General features: G+C 39.3%; 1 protein-coding gene across 3 annotated transcripts in view; it reads right to left on the bottom strand.

Moving 5' to 3' along the window:
* Positions 1–244: 244 nt before the first annotated feature.
* The window catches only part of NNT (nicotinamide nucleotide transhydrogenase), a 50,114-nt gene continuing 36,940 nt past the window's right edge, over positions 245–13,418 (bottom strand). For all 3 annotated transcript variants that reach the window (XM_052776730.1, XM_052776729.1, XM_052776731.1), the window contains 3 exons: positions 4,962–5,080; positions 3,838–3,953; positions 245–2,547 (listed from right to left, as the gene is read on the bottom strand). In XM_052776730.1, the coding sequence (XP_052632690.1) occupies positions 2,398–2,547; positions 3,838–3,953; positions 4,962–5,080 (385 nt within the window). In that variant the 3' untranslated portion in view covers positions 245–2,397. The remainder of the gene's footprint in view (positions 2,548–3,837; positions 3,954–4,961; positions 5,081–13,418) is intronic.

A 13,418-nucleotide genomic window follows, 5' to 3' on the forward strand; every position in this document is an offset into this window, starting at 1 on the left:
TTCATTTACTAGAAAAGCTCATAGTGAAGTTGCTGCGGTCAGGTAACATCAGTCATGCCTGGAATGCATATTTTAAAGAAACATTCAAATTACAAAAAGAAAGGAAATATGCATATTCCACTATGATTCCTTCTCATTACATTCTTCAACCTCAACATCCTTTGGTGGCATTTTGATCTTCTAATTCCCAGAATCTCAGACTACTTACTGACTCAGGAAACACAAAAAGAGAGAAAAGAGACAGTTATCAATAAAGAAAACATAATTGACTTTTTATTAGCATTTCAACATTACCTGGTGTTCCATGGCAAAGCACAGTTTTAAAGATAACACCTCTGATCCAACGTAACAGTATGTTTTTTTTTCCAAATACAAAGAAAAAAAAAAAAGTGTTTCACACCCTCATTTTTCTTGGGTTTTGTTGTTGTTGTTTTTTTTTTTTTTTTTTTTTAAGAAAAGCTAAGTCTTATGTTACCTACTTATAAGCAGACATGTTGCATACCGCAGTTTGATACTTCAAGTTTGACAAGACAAAAATTAATGCTTTAGGATGTTAAATCCCTTCAAATCCCCTTTTTTGGACGAGACAAAAATTAATGCTTTGGGATGTTAAATCCCTTCAAATCCCCTTTTTTGCTTAGTTGGGAAGGAGAGAGAGAGAAAGACAGGATTATTCCCTTGTCTTTCCCCTTCTCCCATTTCCCTCCTATTTTTTGCAGACCTAAAAGAAAAGTTGAATACAATGAAATCAAGAGGCCATACATGCTACATTCAAATATAGCTGCCGCGATGTTTTAAATTAAAATTTAATTACAAGTCTTTTCCTGCAGCGTACAACATATTATGCTTACATGATAATTTTCATTTCAAATTATATAAAAGAGACTTGCAAAAAGGGTAGCTTTTCATACATTGTTACACTTCTTAATGAATTACCTGTTCGAAGTCTGTGTTTTAAGTGATCTTCACATAAAAACAGAGGTAGCTAAGTAGAAATACTATATTTCGTATGAGGTCTCTATACATGGTGTAATAAAAAATGTTTGTTCTAAGAATCAAGATGGATTAATTTCAAGACTTACTTCATAATAGTTTGTCTTCCCCAGATATGAATGTTTTCTAATTCAAGTACAGCTATTTCTATTTAGCCTTCGTCACCATGGACAGTTGCTACATCATTACAGAAACATGATAAATTCATTTCATTAGGCAAATATTTGAGTTCCACTCAAATGCACTTAACATAATAAAAAAACCAGCAATCTATGTCATAATCTAATTTAATTATTTGCTGAACTTATCATGGGAATTTAACAGCGCTTTTAATTAGATTAGGGAGAAGTCAAATAATCAAAATACTGGATTTTAAGTTTGGTACATTTCTGTGCTGTCCAAACAATAGCTTACTTATTTAGAAAAATCCTAATAAACTCCAGCATCTTAAATAGGTTCAAAAGTGCCTTTTCCAGCATCACAAAAATGTTAACTAAGAAAGCATCACTAGATTTTAAAGTAGCAAATACAATTAAAAGTAAGTGAACATAAACTGAAACACTGTGGTCCAAATTCTGTTAAGAGATCAGGTATGCAAGATGTTCTGCCTGTCCAGAACTAGACCATATTTTTCCTCAGACACTTAAAAAGGCAACAACTGGAAAAGATGGAGAATTTAGCAGCTGCTTAAAACAGTTAAGCAGTGCAAGTAAGTGTACATTTCCTTGTCAGGCTTGAAGATCACTTGGTAGGTCCCTGAAATTCTGTGTCTCATTTTACGTAATGTAAGTGGGCACTACAAAAAAGTGGAACTGTATTTTAAAGAAAAGTAACTTTCCTAAAATGTTCTGATTCACAGCATCCATACAATCCACAAAAGAAACAGAATATTACGTTTAGAATCTCAAATCATGTAAGCATCTATTTGCATCTGCTTGCATCTGTTTGTAATTTTGATTTAAGTTTTGAAGAAATAAATAGTTGTTTTGTCCACACTGGCCAAAGAACAGCTTTGATGATAGGACACAATACAATTTTGGCACAGTATTTTTTAGTGAATTTCCATGACAGAAGTACAGAGAATAAGGAGGAATAAGGCAGCAACTACTTCAAGATGACCATGAGTTATTAGTTTCTGCTTTTAACAGCTCAATGTTAACCTTAAAAAGCACATTTTTGTTCTTTAATGCATTGCCTCATGGGAGATTTAGTCTGAGGGGCTAATAGGCCCATCCTTTCATAAAAGCCTACATTCCCTGACTGAACTACATCTCCTAGGAGTCAATGCAGTCTTCTCCAAATGCTGGCTACATTATGACAGTAAGAGATTCTTCTAACTCTTATTTTCCATGACCTCTGTGACAAAACTGTAGTTGCAACCATGAGAGGAATATAAATCAGTATTTAGCTTTGATACGATTCCCTGACTTTGGCCTGCAGGGCATCACAAGTCTTCTTAGCATCTCCCAACAACATGGCAGTATTGGGTTTGTAGAAGATTGGATTGTCCACCGCTGCATAACCGACTCCCAAAGATCTCTTCATTACAATGACCTGCACATAAAGAGCTCATGTTTGAAACAGGAAAAACCAACCACCCCCTCAAAGATAACACAAAACCAACCTCCACAAACAAAGGGAGAGGAAGAGAGAGATCCCTGGCCAAAATAGGGTGCTCACTGCTACAAAACTGTGTTTCAAATTTTAATATAGCCAACAAATTGATATCCAGACCAGTTTCAGAAACATTTTATTGTTAAACACAATATTACATGTCAGTTGAAGAGACTGTGGACACTACACATGCATATGCTTTTACTTTATTCCATGTAATAAAGTCAAAGCAAGATGGGCACTGATGATTGTAACATAGAAGGTTTTTGAGGCTTTTTTATTTTTTCATTATTTTAAGAACCCAATTCCCTGATAGCAACACAATTCAGATGAGCATTCACATCAATACTTGATGCAATGCTCTCTGGTACTTCTCCAGCCTATTACTTTGTATTACTTCATACATCGGATTTTTTTTTTTTTTTAAATAAATCTTATAATAAATTTCAGCCAGTTTTAGCTATTAAATGTTGAATTAGTTAACCAGAGCACCTTCAGCAAAGAAACTGTGAAGCTTTACCAACTTTAACAGTGTACATGTTTATTTCTCAAATTGCAACACACAGCTATGCACAGAACACTGAAAAATGTATGTGCCTATGACTGAGTACTTGAGTGGCTAACCCACAGATGAACTGAGGCTACGATTGGGTTCAGAACAAGACACCAAAGATTTCACATCAAGGAAACTCAAGTATATGTACTTTAGATCAGACAATGTTGCTTCCAAAGAGAAAAACTGGTGAGGTAACTAAACTGTCAGTTCAATCTGGACAGACTAAGGTCTCTACTCAAACCAGCCACTCATTGTTTGGTTGGGTTTTTTTAAGCATATTATTCATTTTTGTATTTCCACCTCCATATTAAAGTTGACAATCAAATTTCCTACAAACTTTTAAAAAGCAGGTATTTGTACAGAAATGCTTCAGGGCTGCAGATGTGAGCAGAACATCATTTATTCTAATCACATTTTTTAGTAGAAGCACTTACATTGGTCTTTTCTACTGGCAGTCATCATTAGTCTCACTAAAGCACTTGCTGATGATTGTAAAATCATTAACAGTGCATCACAGTACTTGCAAAGTACTGACTGTTTCCCTGGACAACTTGCAGAAAAGCTTCTCATGGAAACCAGAAGAATAGGAGAATCTTCTTAGCTTATCCTATAAACCATATTTTTTAAAAGCATGTTACCTAAGGTAGGTGCTAACACAACTCTGGTAATCTCACCTGTTTGGACTTCCAGACCTCAAGAACCGGCATTCCAGCTATGATAGAGTTCGGATCTTCCTGAGCTGCTGAATTAACTGTATCATTTGCACCAATTACAAGGACCAAGTCAGTTTCTGCAGCAAGACAAAATAAAACTGATGAAAAATTATCTGAAACCTGAACAATGAGGCTGATGTACATTTTTGCATTAAACCTGATATTTAGAGGCAGAACCACTCTTTATGGTAAGCACTCTACACACATTTATGGGGACTTTATTCACAAACATTTTACAAACTTATCAGGCAAGTTATACGTGAGAGTCCAAGTGTGCTACCAAATACTGCCAGCAAACTGCAAGCATCCACAACCCCATTCCAAGGGACTCCTTAGACCACTCTGCCACACAAAAGTTAAATCCTTTGATATTTAAATGTGGTTTCACACACACATAGTATCATCACTTTCAATTTTCTTTGTGCCTGGCTTCTCCTTTGAATAGTCTTTCGAAGAACCTTCTACCAGCAACTTTCTGATTTTTAAATGAACATGTAAGAAAGCAAGAAGTTGTCTGCACAATGCTATACTGGTTTGCAAGACATGACAGGGTCAAGTCATCCACACCTGACCTAAAGAAGTAACAGTAGTTTTCCTGTATGGACCAGTAACAGAGAGAACAAAAGACATAGCATTTGTCATTTATCTCACAGCTACAAGCAATTAAAAAAAAAAACAAAAAACCCAAACCACAACCAACTGTTCTCTTGGTTCTGGAGGGAACAAGTTTCACAGGCCTATTTAACCTCCCTTCAGTATCTACTCTTTTCTTTACTCCTGCATTCAACATTTACCTTTGCTTTACCTGTCTGTACTCTCTGCTTCTCAGTTTTCTGCTTCTGAGTCAGGTTATTTCTTGTACTCATTCCTCTGTGTTCACTTACCAGCAGCTGGGAGAGCACTCAGATTGCAAGAGAAAGACATCTGCTCCTCTAGAGTGGTATCATGACAGGCACAAAGAGAAACTGAATGGCCTGACTGAGATTTTCTATATTTAAAATCCTTGTGTGATGTAAAAACAGAATCAAATAAAAATTGACAAGATCAAACCAAATCTACTGGAAACTTATCACTCGCAGGCTAACCTGGGAAGTCTTCGTTGATCTCATCCATTTCCAGTACAATATCATAGGGAACACCAGCCTCTGCTAGGAGTACGTTCAGCTGACCAGGCATACGGCCAGCCACAGGGTGAATACCAAACCTAACAGGAAAGAAAGTCCAACCCCATTAATAAGTACTGACCACTCTATTTTATACTGTAAAATTGCCACTTGTGACCTACAAGGCTGAGAAGTTCTTAAGTATAAGCACACATATGAATAATAAAATGAAATAGTTAAGCCTTAACAATATCATAATTACTTTTCCAGTGTTGCAGGGAACTGAGTGGGTAGGAAAGGGAACAAGGTCCATAGACTTGACTCTTCACCTGGAGAGCACCTGTTCCTTCTCTGCAAAGTTAAAAGTATGACTGACAACAGGTATGCAAAAGAGTATGTTCATTTCCCAGTAAAACTAAAGAAGCTAGGAGAACACTTTTTAATCATTCCATCCTAAGAAGACTCTTTCAGAAAGTTGTTGCACCTGCAAACTGGCTTTGGAGAGCCTGCTGGACACTTCCAGTGACAACACAGAAGGAACTTGTGGCCAGAGATGCCTGGGAACACATCATTGCAAGATGGACCAAAAGAGTAAATTTTCCACCCAGCAACAGCTTATACCAACAAGCTTTTCTTCAATCACTTTTGAAGTAATAGGATTATTTTACCATTCTGTCTGGCTACAATCATCAGCCCGAGCCACATCACACACAGCAAGCATACACATCCAATTTCGAAGCAGTACCATATTTAAAACCTTGTGACAGATACCTTTGGTTTTTTATAAGCCCTTTTGCTGCAAAACCAACACCCACATTAACATGCTCTGCAGGTCCCTTACATCACTGAAAAGTAAAAGCACCACAGAGTAAATGAACTGGCGACAATGCAACACTCATCACGAAAAGGCCAAAAGGCTGCACAGCCTTCCTGAAGCAAAACCAGTCCTAGATCTAGAAATGCCCTTGGCAAATGACCTTATTGACTCAGGTATCGCTAGAGTATGCATGGTTATCACAGTCTAACACTCCAATCCAACAGAAAAATTATCAGGGACTACTTCAAGCACAAGAAAACACTTTGCTGAATTAGATTAACATGCCACTTTCTTCTCATGATTGATCTTAGGAGGGAAAAAAAATAAGAGAAGTGAAAAGGTGGAGAGCTAAGAAGCTATAAGGGTTTAAGCATAACAATTTAAGAATGTTTTCAGAATAGCTCAAAACCAGCTTAGGGAAAATACACTGCTTATGAGCTACTGAAAATTCAGACTGACACACAGCAGGGGGTGTTAAGGCACACATGCAGTTCCATAAGAGTAAAAACCAGACAAAATTCAGAATGGAGGTATTAAACTGGTTTAGCTGCAACTCCCAAAGACGTATTTTGGTTAGAAGCAAATCTATTTCTCGTGGGCAGATTGTACTCTTCTCCTCATCCACTGGCCCTGAACAAACGAGGCATATCAGTGTCTACTGTCCAGTGCATTTCCTGTCTTTCTAGCTCTGGATCTATCACCGAATGTTATGCTGACTCAAGCACACCAGAAATGCCTCAGATGAATGCTGTATATGGCTGAAGTTAAATGTTTAGTAAGGAAGCCTACATGTACTTTGGAAGAGACAGAAAATACCCAAGAGAAAACTGTAAGTTCTTGGATTTCTGAACAGATATTTCTGAGCCGAAATCTAAGTGAGTCAGGAATGCAATAAAGGGACTTCAGACTTCTTCAGAAAGGAGGGAAAGACTGACAAATCAACTTGCCATGACAGATGGATTGTCACATATTTCTAATTTCAACTCCCTGTGATGGAAGTAGGTAACATCACTGATGGTCCGCAAGTCACAGTCCAATCAACACAGATCACTTGTGAATTTAACACTGTACAAATACATCCTTAAAAGGGCAACCGAGTGCTCCATCAGCAAGACAACATTAAGACAATGCAAAGATGAGACAATTGGAACTCCAGCAACAAAATTAAGGACATGTGATTAATCCACATAATATTAGATATACTACAGTTTTAAGCTCTAGGTCGAACAGCAGGATAAAAGCTAGCTTTAAAAGGAATGCTTTTAAAGAAACAAAAAGAATAGATTGTATTCAGCTAGTAAACGTTTGGGATCCCGTTGCAAAGGATAACACCTAGAATCAGAAAAAAAAGAGCAAATATACAGGACAAAACATTAACAGCTTACGTTTCACACTACTCACTCAGTAATATAAACCATGTATAGTACTGCAGCTAGTCCTTAAGCGTACCAAATTCAATCACTTACAGTACAGTACGAGAACTCTTATTCTGAAGTACACTTCAGAAAACCCATCACTCTTCTGGCAGTGGAAATAGATTTTCCAACAAAATTCTCTTTTGTTTCTAATAAAATCATTTGAGTGTCTTTGTGACCAAAGCTGCTTTGGCAATACACAAAACAAAATACTCGTGAGGTTTCTATTAAATACTATATACACATACAATCTTATTTCAAGGGCTGGAAAGCCAAAATTTAAGCTGCCAAGAGAATTAATTGCACCTTTGCCTTCACCATTCCTGGCAAGAGGCAAGGAAAGAAAACAAAGGGACAAATTATCTTTGTTCAGGAAGAGTTATGGCATGAACCATCAGTAGTTAGTGACTTCTGACAGACTCTGCTTGAAACCACATACTGCATATTCACAAAGTTTGAAAAAGCTGCTCATACAACAGCTTTTTGGACAAATACTGAAGTGAATCCCAGAAGTCTGCTTCTAAGATCCTGTTAACCAAATATGACAGTAGCTTGCCAGTACCTCTTGAAACTGGATGTGCAAGTGTGTCAAAAACAATCATTAAAAGTATGTGCTTGTCTACGGCTTTCATTATTTCACAAGATAAGATCTACATATATCTGGAGTGAAATTAGCCTCGTCCAATAGAAAACAGAATTCAGATAAGCATGTAAAAGAGATAGCTAAAATCCTTGATGGCTCGCAACATGTCAAATAAAAGCTGTGTATCTTGCTCCTGACTCACAACAGCAGCAGTTCTTCAAAGCTATGTGCATTTTGGCAGAAACATTTTGTCACATATGCTCTCCCAGATGTTCAAAATATGAACCCCATTCATATTCAAAAATTCAACACACAAATTATTTTAAGAGAGAGACATGTTTTATGGTAAAAATGGTTTAAAGTGAATAATTGCCAAGTTTCTTTATATGCTTTTAATATCAGTCATGCAAGAACTCCCTTAGGTTGGTTGGTTTTTAAATCAATCAGAAATCTCACACTCTTTCTGACTTTCTGTTTACATGACATTAAGTTTCCAGTCTACAAATACATTACCCACAACAAAGATTTACAATCATGCTGTGTCTGACTTGAAGCATTATTCTGGTAGTTCCCTGAAACACAGAATCCACCAGGAATCTTTTCTCTTGACCCTGACCATTTAACATGGGCTTGCTTATCACCTCCAATTGTCAAATACACTCAAGTGAGCATACACCTCCTTGCTACTAAGACTTCACACCTAAACAGCATGAGTACCAGGCAAGGTTATTTAGCCTTTTTAATCAGCCTCTTTTGGATACTTTTTAACCTCAGAAAGACAATACAGCATACTGAAAAATGAATTCATATTTTGAACAAGAATGCAATATTTTCTTTCAAATTTAAACTAAAAATCTAAACTCCTGACAGTTGTCATATCAAGGACAGTACTTTCAGCACAGAAAGCACTTAAATTCAGGGGGGGGAGTTACTTAAAGTAGTATGAAGTTAATTATAGTAGTATGAAAAAGACAGAGACAACTATTGCATGAAAAATTACTGAAAAATTTTAGAATGGAAATTATTTTTTAGACAGTTCATAAAGTCAGCATTTATCTTTATTACAACTGGCCAGATAACATTCTTGTAATCAATACTGAAAGAGCTAGCACCTACCTAACCCAATACAGAAGTGTTTCAAGACCACTTCATCCATGTAAAGATAGGATTCCTGTCATTATGCCAAAACCGGACAGAGTGATGTTAAGTAAGTAGCATGTGGCTGGTGCCTAATTTAGCTTACTCATCACTTTAGATGCTGTGTATGCGGAGAATAATTTGTCCAAGGGTTTTGCCTTGCCCCCTGCTCCCCCCACCTCATTCACTTTACTTGTGTTTTTACACCTCTCCACGTCTGCTTGCATCACAAACAGTAATCTGTTATTCAAGGTAACAGGAGGGAAAAAACACAAACAAAACAAAAACCAAATGAACTGAGAATTGCATCATTTATATATTCCACAGCTTGAATCCTGCCATATAACCACAGTTGCAGTGTAGCACAACTTGCATCACAGTATAATGCTCTCATCACACATTATAGGTGACTATGTAGATTACTAGCATTAAAGCACACAGCCAGCTTAGCCTAGTGTCATGCCTGAGGCAACAACATATCACCAAAAACAGTACTTCAGCATGGAGTAAGCTCAGTGGCTCTGCTGGGGTCAGGTCAGTTAAATTTAAACTGAATTAAATTAGTTAAATTAAGCATACTTAAGTGAGGGTTGGTACTGGCTCCCTCTGTTTCTAACCACTATGGTTTATCACGGCAGGGGCAGGATCCAAATACACGGCATGGACCTTAGCTCAATGCAATAACCCTCCCAAGAACCCAACTGCAGGGAAGAACACTAAGAGCCTGCCTCCACAAAGCATCACAAACTCACCTACTAAGGTCACCCAGAGCTGAGCTGACCCACATGGAATCAATGGCATACCTACAATACAACCCCAGGAGCATACAGCTATAGCTGCATCCTTGCAGAAGCAGATCAGGTACAACAAGGTTTGCTAGTTCTCTCTAGCTACACCGATACACTACTTGAGCTAACAGATCTGTTGGACTCCATCTGTCCCTTCATCTGCAGCATTAATAATTCAGAACCCACCCAGTTAATTTGATTATAAGAAACAAAGTGAGAGCTGACACACAGGTACACACTTAGTGTCTTCCTAGTAAGCATAGTTCAGCTTCCTAGAAACTTGCATCAACACACATTGTTCTTATGCTGCCATTCAGCAGTGACAGTGATTTCCATCTTATGCACACTTCAGCTATGCTGTATGTGAAGACTGGTTGGGACAGCATCTTAACAGCTCATCCTTTAAAATTCTTCTAGATTTTCTTGTAGAGTAACAAAGAATGATGACTGTAAATTAGTATCATTAAACAATTGAAGTTAATCAGTTTTATTAATTTCTAGATAAATGTGTAAGTGGTACCCATTCACATGTTCTATTACTCACAAGCAATTAGAACAATGGAAAAAAAAAAAACAAACCACAACCAAAACCAACCAGAACCCTAAACACATTTGATTAGAGCTCAGCCATAGAGGTAACAATAAAAATCCAAAAATACAGGTCCAACACTAAATCCATGCTATGACATTTTCAAAAATGCAAGAAACCCATGTTTCCATGTGCTGAAAAGTAATTAGATTCTCCAACATCAGAAGACAAGTCCTTCAAGAAATTCACCTATAAAAATTAGGTTAAAAAAATGAACCAAAACACTAACATATTAGCAACTAATTTGAAAGGCTGTTAAAGAGGTAATCTGCATTTCTCTCAACTATAAGAGCTACCAGAAAACCACCATATTTAATTATGAGTTAGATTTAGAAAGTCTATACAAAGCACAATTTTAAGAGTCCTTTCACCCTGCGATACATCTTTCTTATCAAGAATTTCTTACTATGCAGGAAAACAAAACACACTGATAGAAAAAGTCTTAGGGAAGTCATACTGTGGCAAAAGCTAAGATAGTTAACTTGCTGTGGACATGGACAGCGTCAATTATTTATGCACATATGAGAATGTACACAGTTTTAAACTGTACTATAATACTATAGAATAATTCTATATCTATATATAGAATTAGTATAGAATATAATTTAGTTACTGTGTGGATTGTCTGGCTCATAGTTCACAAACGAGTTTCACCATGTCTAGTGCACACAGGCAACTCAGCCTTGGGTTGCCTCGAGGCCCTGTCTCTCCGCAGAGACGACTCACGGGGAGCTGTGTAGACAGCTTAGCCCTGGGTTGTCTGATAAACCCTAAAGTAAACAGGGCAGCGGCTGGACCGTTCAAAGAACCAAAACCTGAACTGAGCCTTGAAATCCCTTAACAGATAGTATGCCTGTCTCATCCAACCACTATCCAGTTGCTGAGGAAGCAAGGTAAAAAACCCAAAACCTGGAGGGTTTCAGCTTCAGTTTCAAATGACAACCTTGTGTATTCAAACAATCACAGACCAATGAAGGAAAGATAAGGGGAAACTCCACTCAGATATACATAATCCATTTAGGCATATATCATAATCCACTCATAGTCATACACACCATTCCACAAGTCAGGGGATAAAAACTCTAAGATTCAGGTTGGAAATGGGGGGAGTTACTTCTCTAACTATACAGTTGGCTTGCGAAGGAAACCCTTCCCCCCCTTGATCGGGATGCCGGTCAAGGTAACTTCCCTGGGATTGAGAGTCCTTACCTGGAGGGGTGAGTGAATATTGTTTATGCTTCAAGTTTGTAAATGCATTTGTGGTTGTCTGTGAATCGCTTGTGGTTGTAATAATGTACTACTCTTGCCTTAAAAATTGCAATAGTGCATTCCTCCACTGTATCTGTAAAACCTGCAATAGTGGCGTGTTAAGTCTGTAAGTGAAGTTCAAATAAGTCATAGAATCATAGAATCATAGAATCATTTCGGTTGGAAAAGACCTTCAAGATCATCAAGTCCAACCATTAACCATGCCCCCTAAACCATGCCCTGGAGTACCCTGTCCACTCGCTTTTTGAATACCTCCAGGGATGGTGACTCAACCACTTCCCTGGGCAGCCCATTCCAATGTTTGACAACCCTCTCAGTAAAAAAATTTTTCCTAATATCTAACCTAAATCTCCCTTGCCTCAACTTGAGGCCATTTCCTCTTGTCCTATCTCCAGACACCTGACAGAAGAGACCAACACCCTCCTCACTACAACCCCCCTTCAGGTAGTTGTAGAGAGCGATAAGGTCTCCCCTCAGCCTCCTTTTCTCCAGACTGAACAACCCCAGATCCCTCAGCCGCTCCTTGTAAGACTTGTGCTCCAGGCCCCTCACCAGCTTGGTTGCCCTTCTCTGGACACGCTCCAGCACCTCCATGTCTTTCCTGTAGTGAGGGGCCCCAAACTGAACACAGTACTCGAGGTGCGGCCTCACCAGTGCTGAGTACAGGGGAACAACCACCTCCCTGCTCCTGCTGGCCACACTGTTCCTGATACAGGCCAGGATGCGATTGGCCTTCTTGGCCACCTGGGCACACTGCTCACTCATATTCAGCCGGCTGTCAACCAGCACCCCCAGGTCTTTCTCTGCTGGGCAGCTTTCCAGCCACTCTTCCCCAAGCCTGTAGCGCTGCATGGGGCTGCCGTGACCGAAGTGCAGGACCCGGCACTTGGCCGTGTTAAACTTCATACAATTGGCCTCAGCCCATCGATCCAGCCTGTCCAGATCTCTTTGTAGAGCCTCCCTACCCTCAAGCAGATCGACCCTGCCTCCCAACTTGGTGTCATCCGCAAACTTGCTGAGGGTGCACTCAATCCCCTCATCCAAATCATCAATAAAGATATTAAACAGAACAGGGCCCAACACCGAGCCCTGGGGAACACCACTCGTGACCCGCCGCCAACTGGATTTCACCCCATTCACCACGACCCTCTGGGCTCGGCCATCCAGCCAGTTTTTCACCCAGTGAGTAGTGCACTTATCCAGGCCACAAGACGCCAGCTTCTCAAGGAGTATGCCATGAGAGACAGTGTCAAAGGCCTTGCTGAAGTCTCGGAAAATAACATCAACAGCCCTTCCCTCATCCACTAGGTGGGTCACCTGGTCATAGAAGGAGATCAGGTTGGTCAAGCAGGACCTGCCTTTCATAAACCCATGCTGACTGGGCCCAATCCCCCTCTTATCCTGGAGTTGCCATGTGAGTGCTTTCAAGACAAACTGTTCCATAATCTTTCCCGGTACTGAGGTCAGGCTGACAGGCCTGTAGTTCCCCGGATCCTCCCTCCGACCCTTCTTGTAAATGGGAGTCACATTGGCAACCCTCCAGTCCTCTGGGACCTCCCCTGTTGACCAGGAACGCTGATAGATGATAGAGAGTGGCTTGGCAAGGACCTCTGCCAGTTCCCTCAGTACTCTTGGATGGATCCCATCAGGTCCCATAGATTTGTGAGTGTCCAGATGGCGTAGCAGGTCCCTAACTAATTCCTCCTGGATTAAGGGGGGTATGTTATGCTCTTCATCCTTACCTTCCAGCTCATGAGGTGGAGTACCCTGAGGATGATTGGACTCGCTATTAAAGACTGAAGCAAAGAAGGCATTAAGTACCTCGGCCTTTTCCTCATCAC

This window comes from Harpia harpyja, chromosome Z (genome assembly GCF_026419915.1).
Source record: "Harpia harpyja isolate bHarHar1 chromosome Z, bHarHar1 primary haplotype, whole genome shotgun sequence".
In the NCBI taxonomy this organism is placed as follows: Eukaryota; Metazoa; Chordata; class Aves; order Accipitriformes; family Accipitridae; genus Harpia; species Harpia harpyja.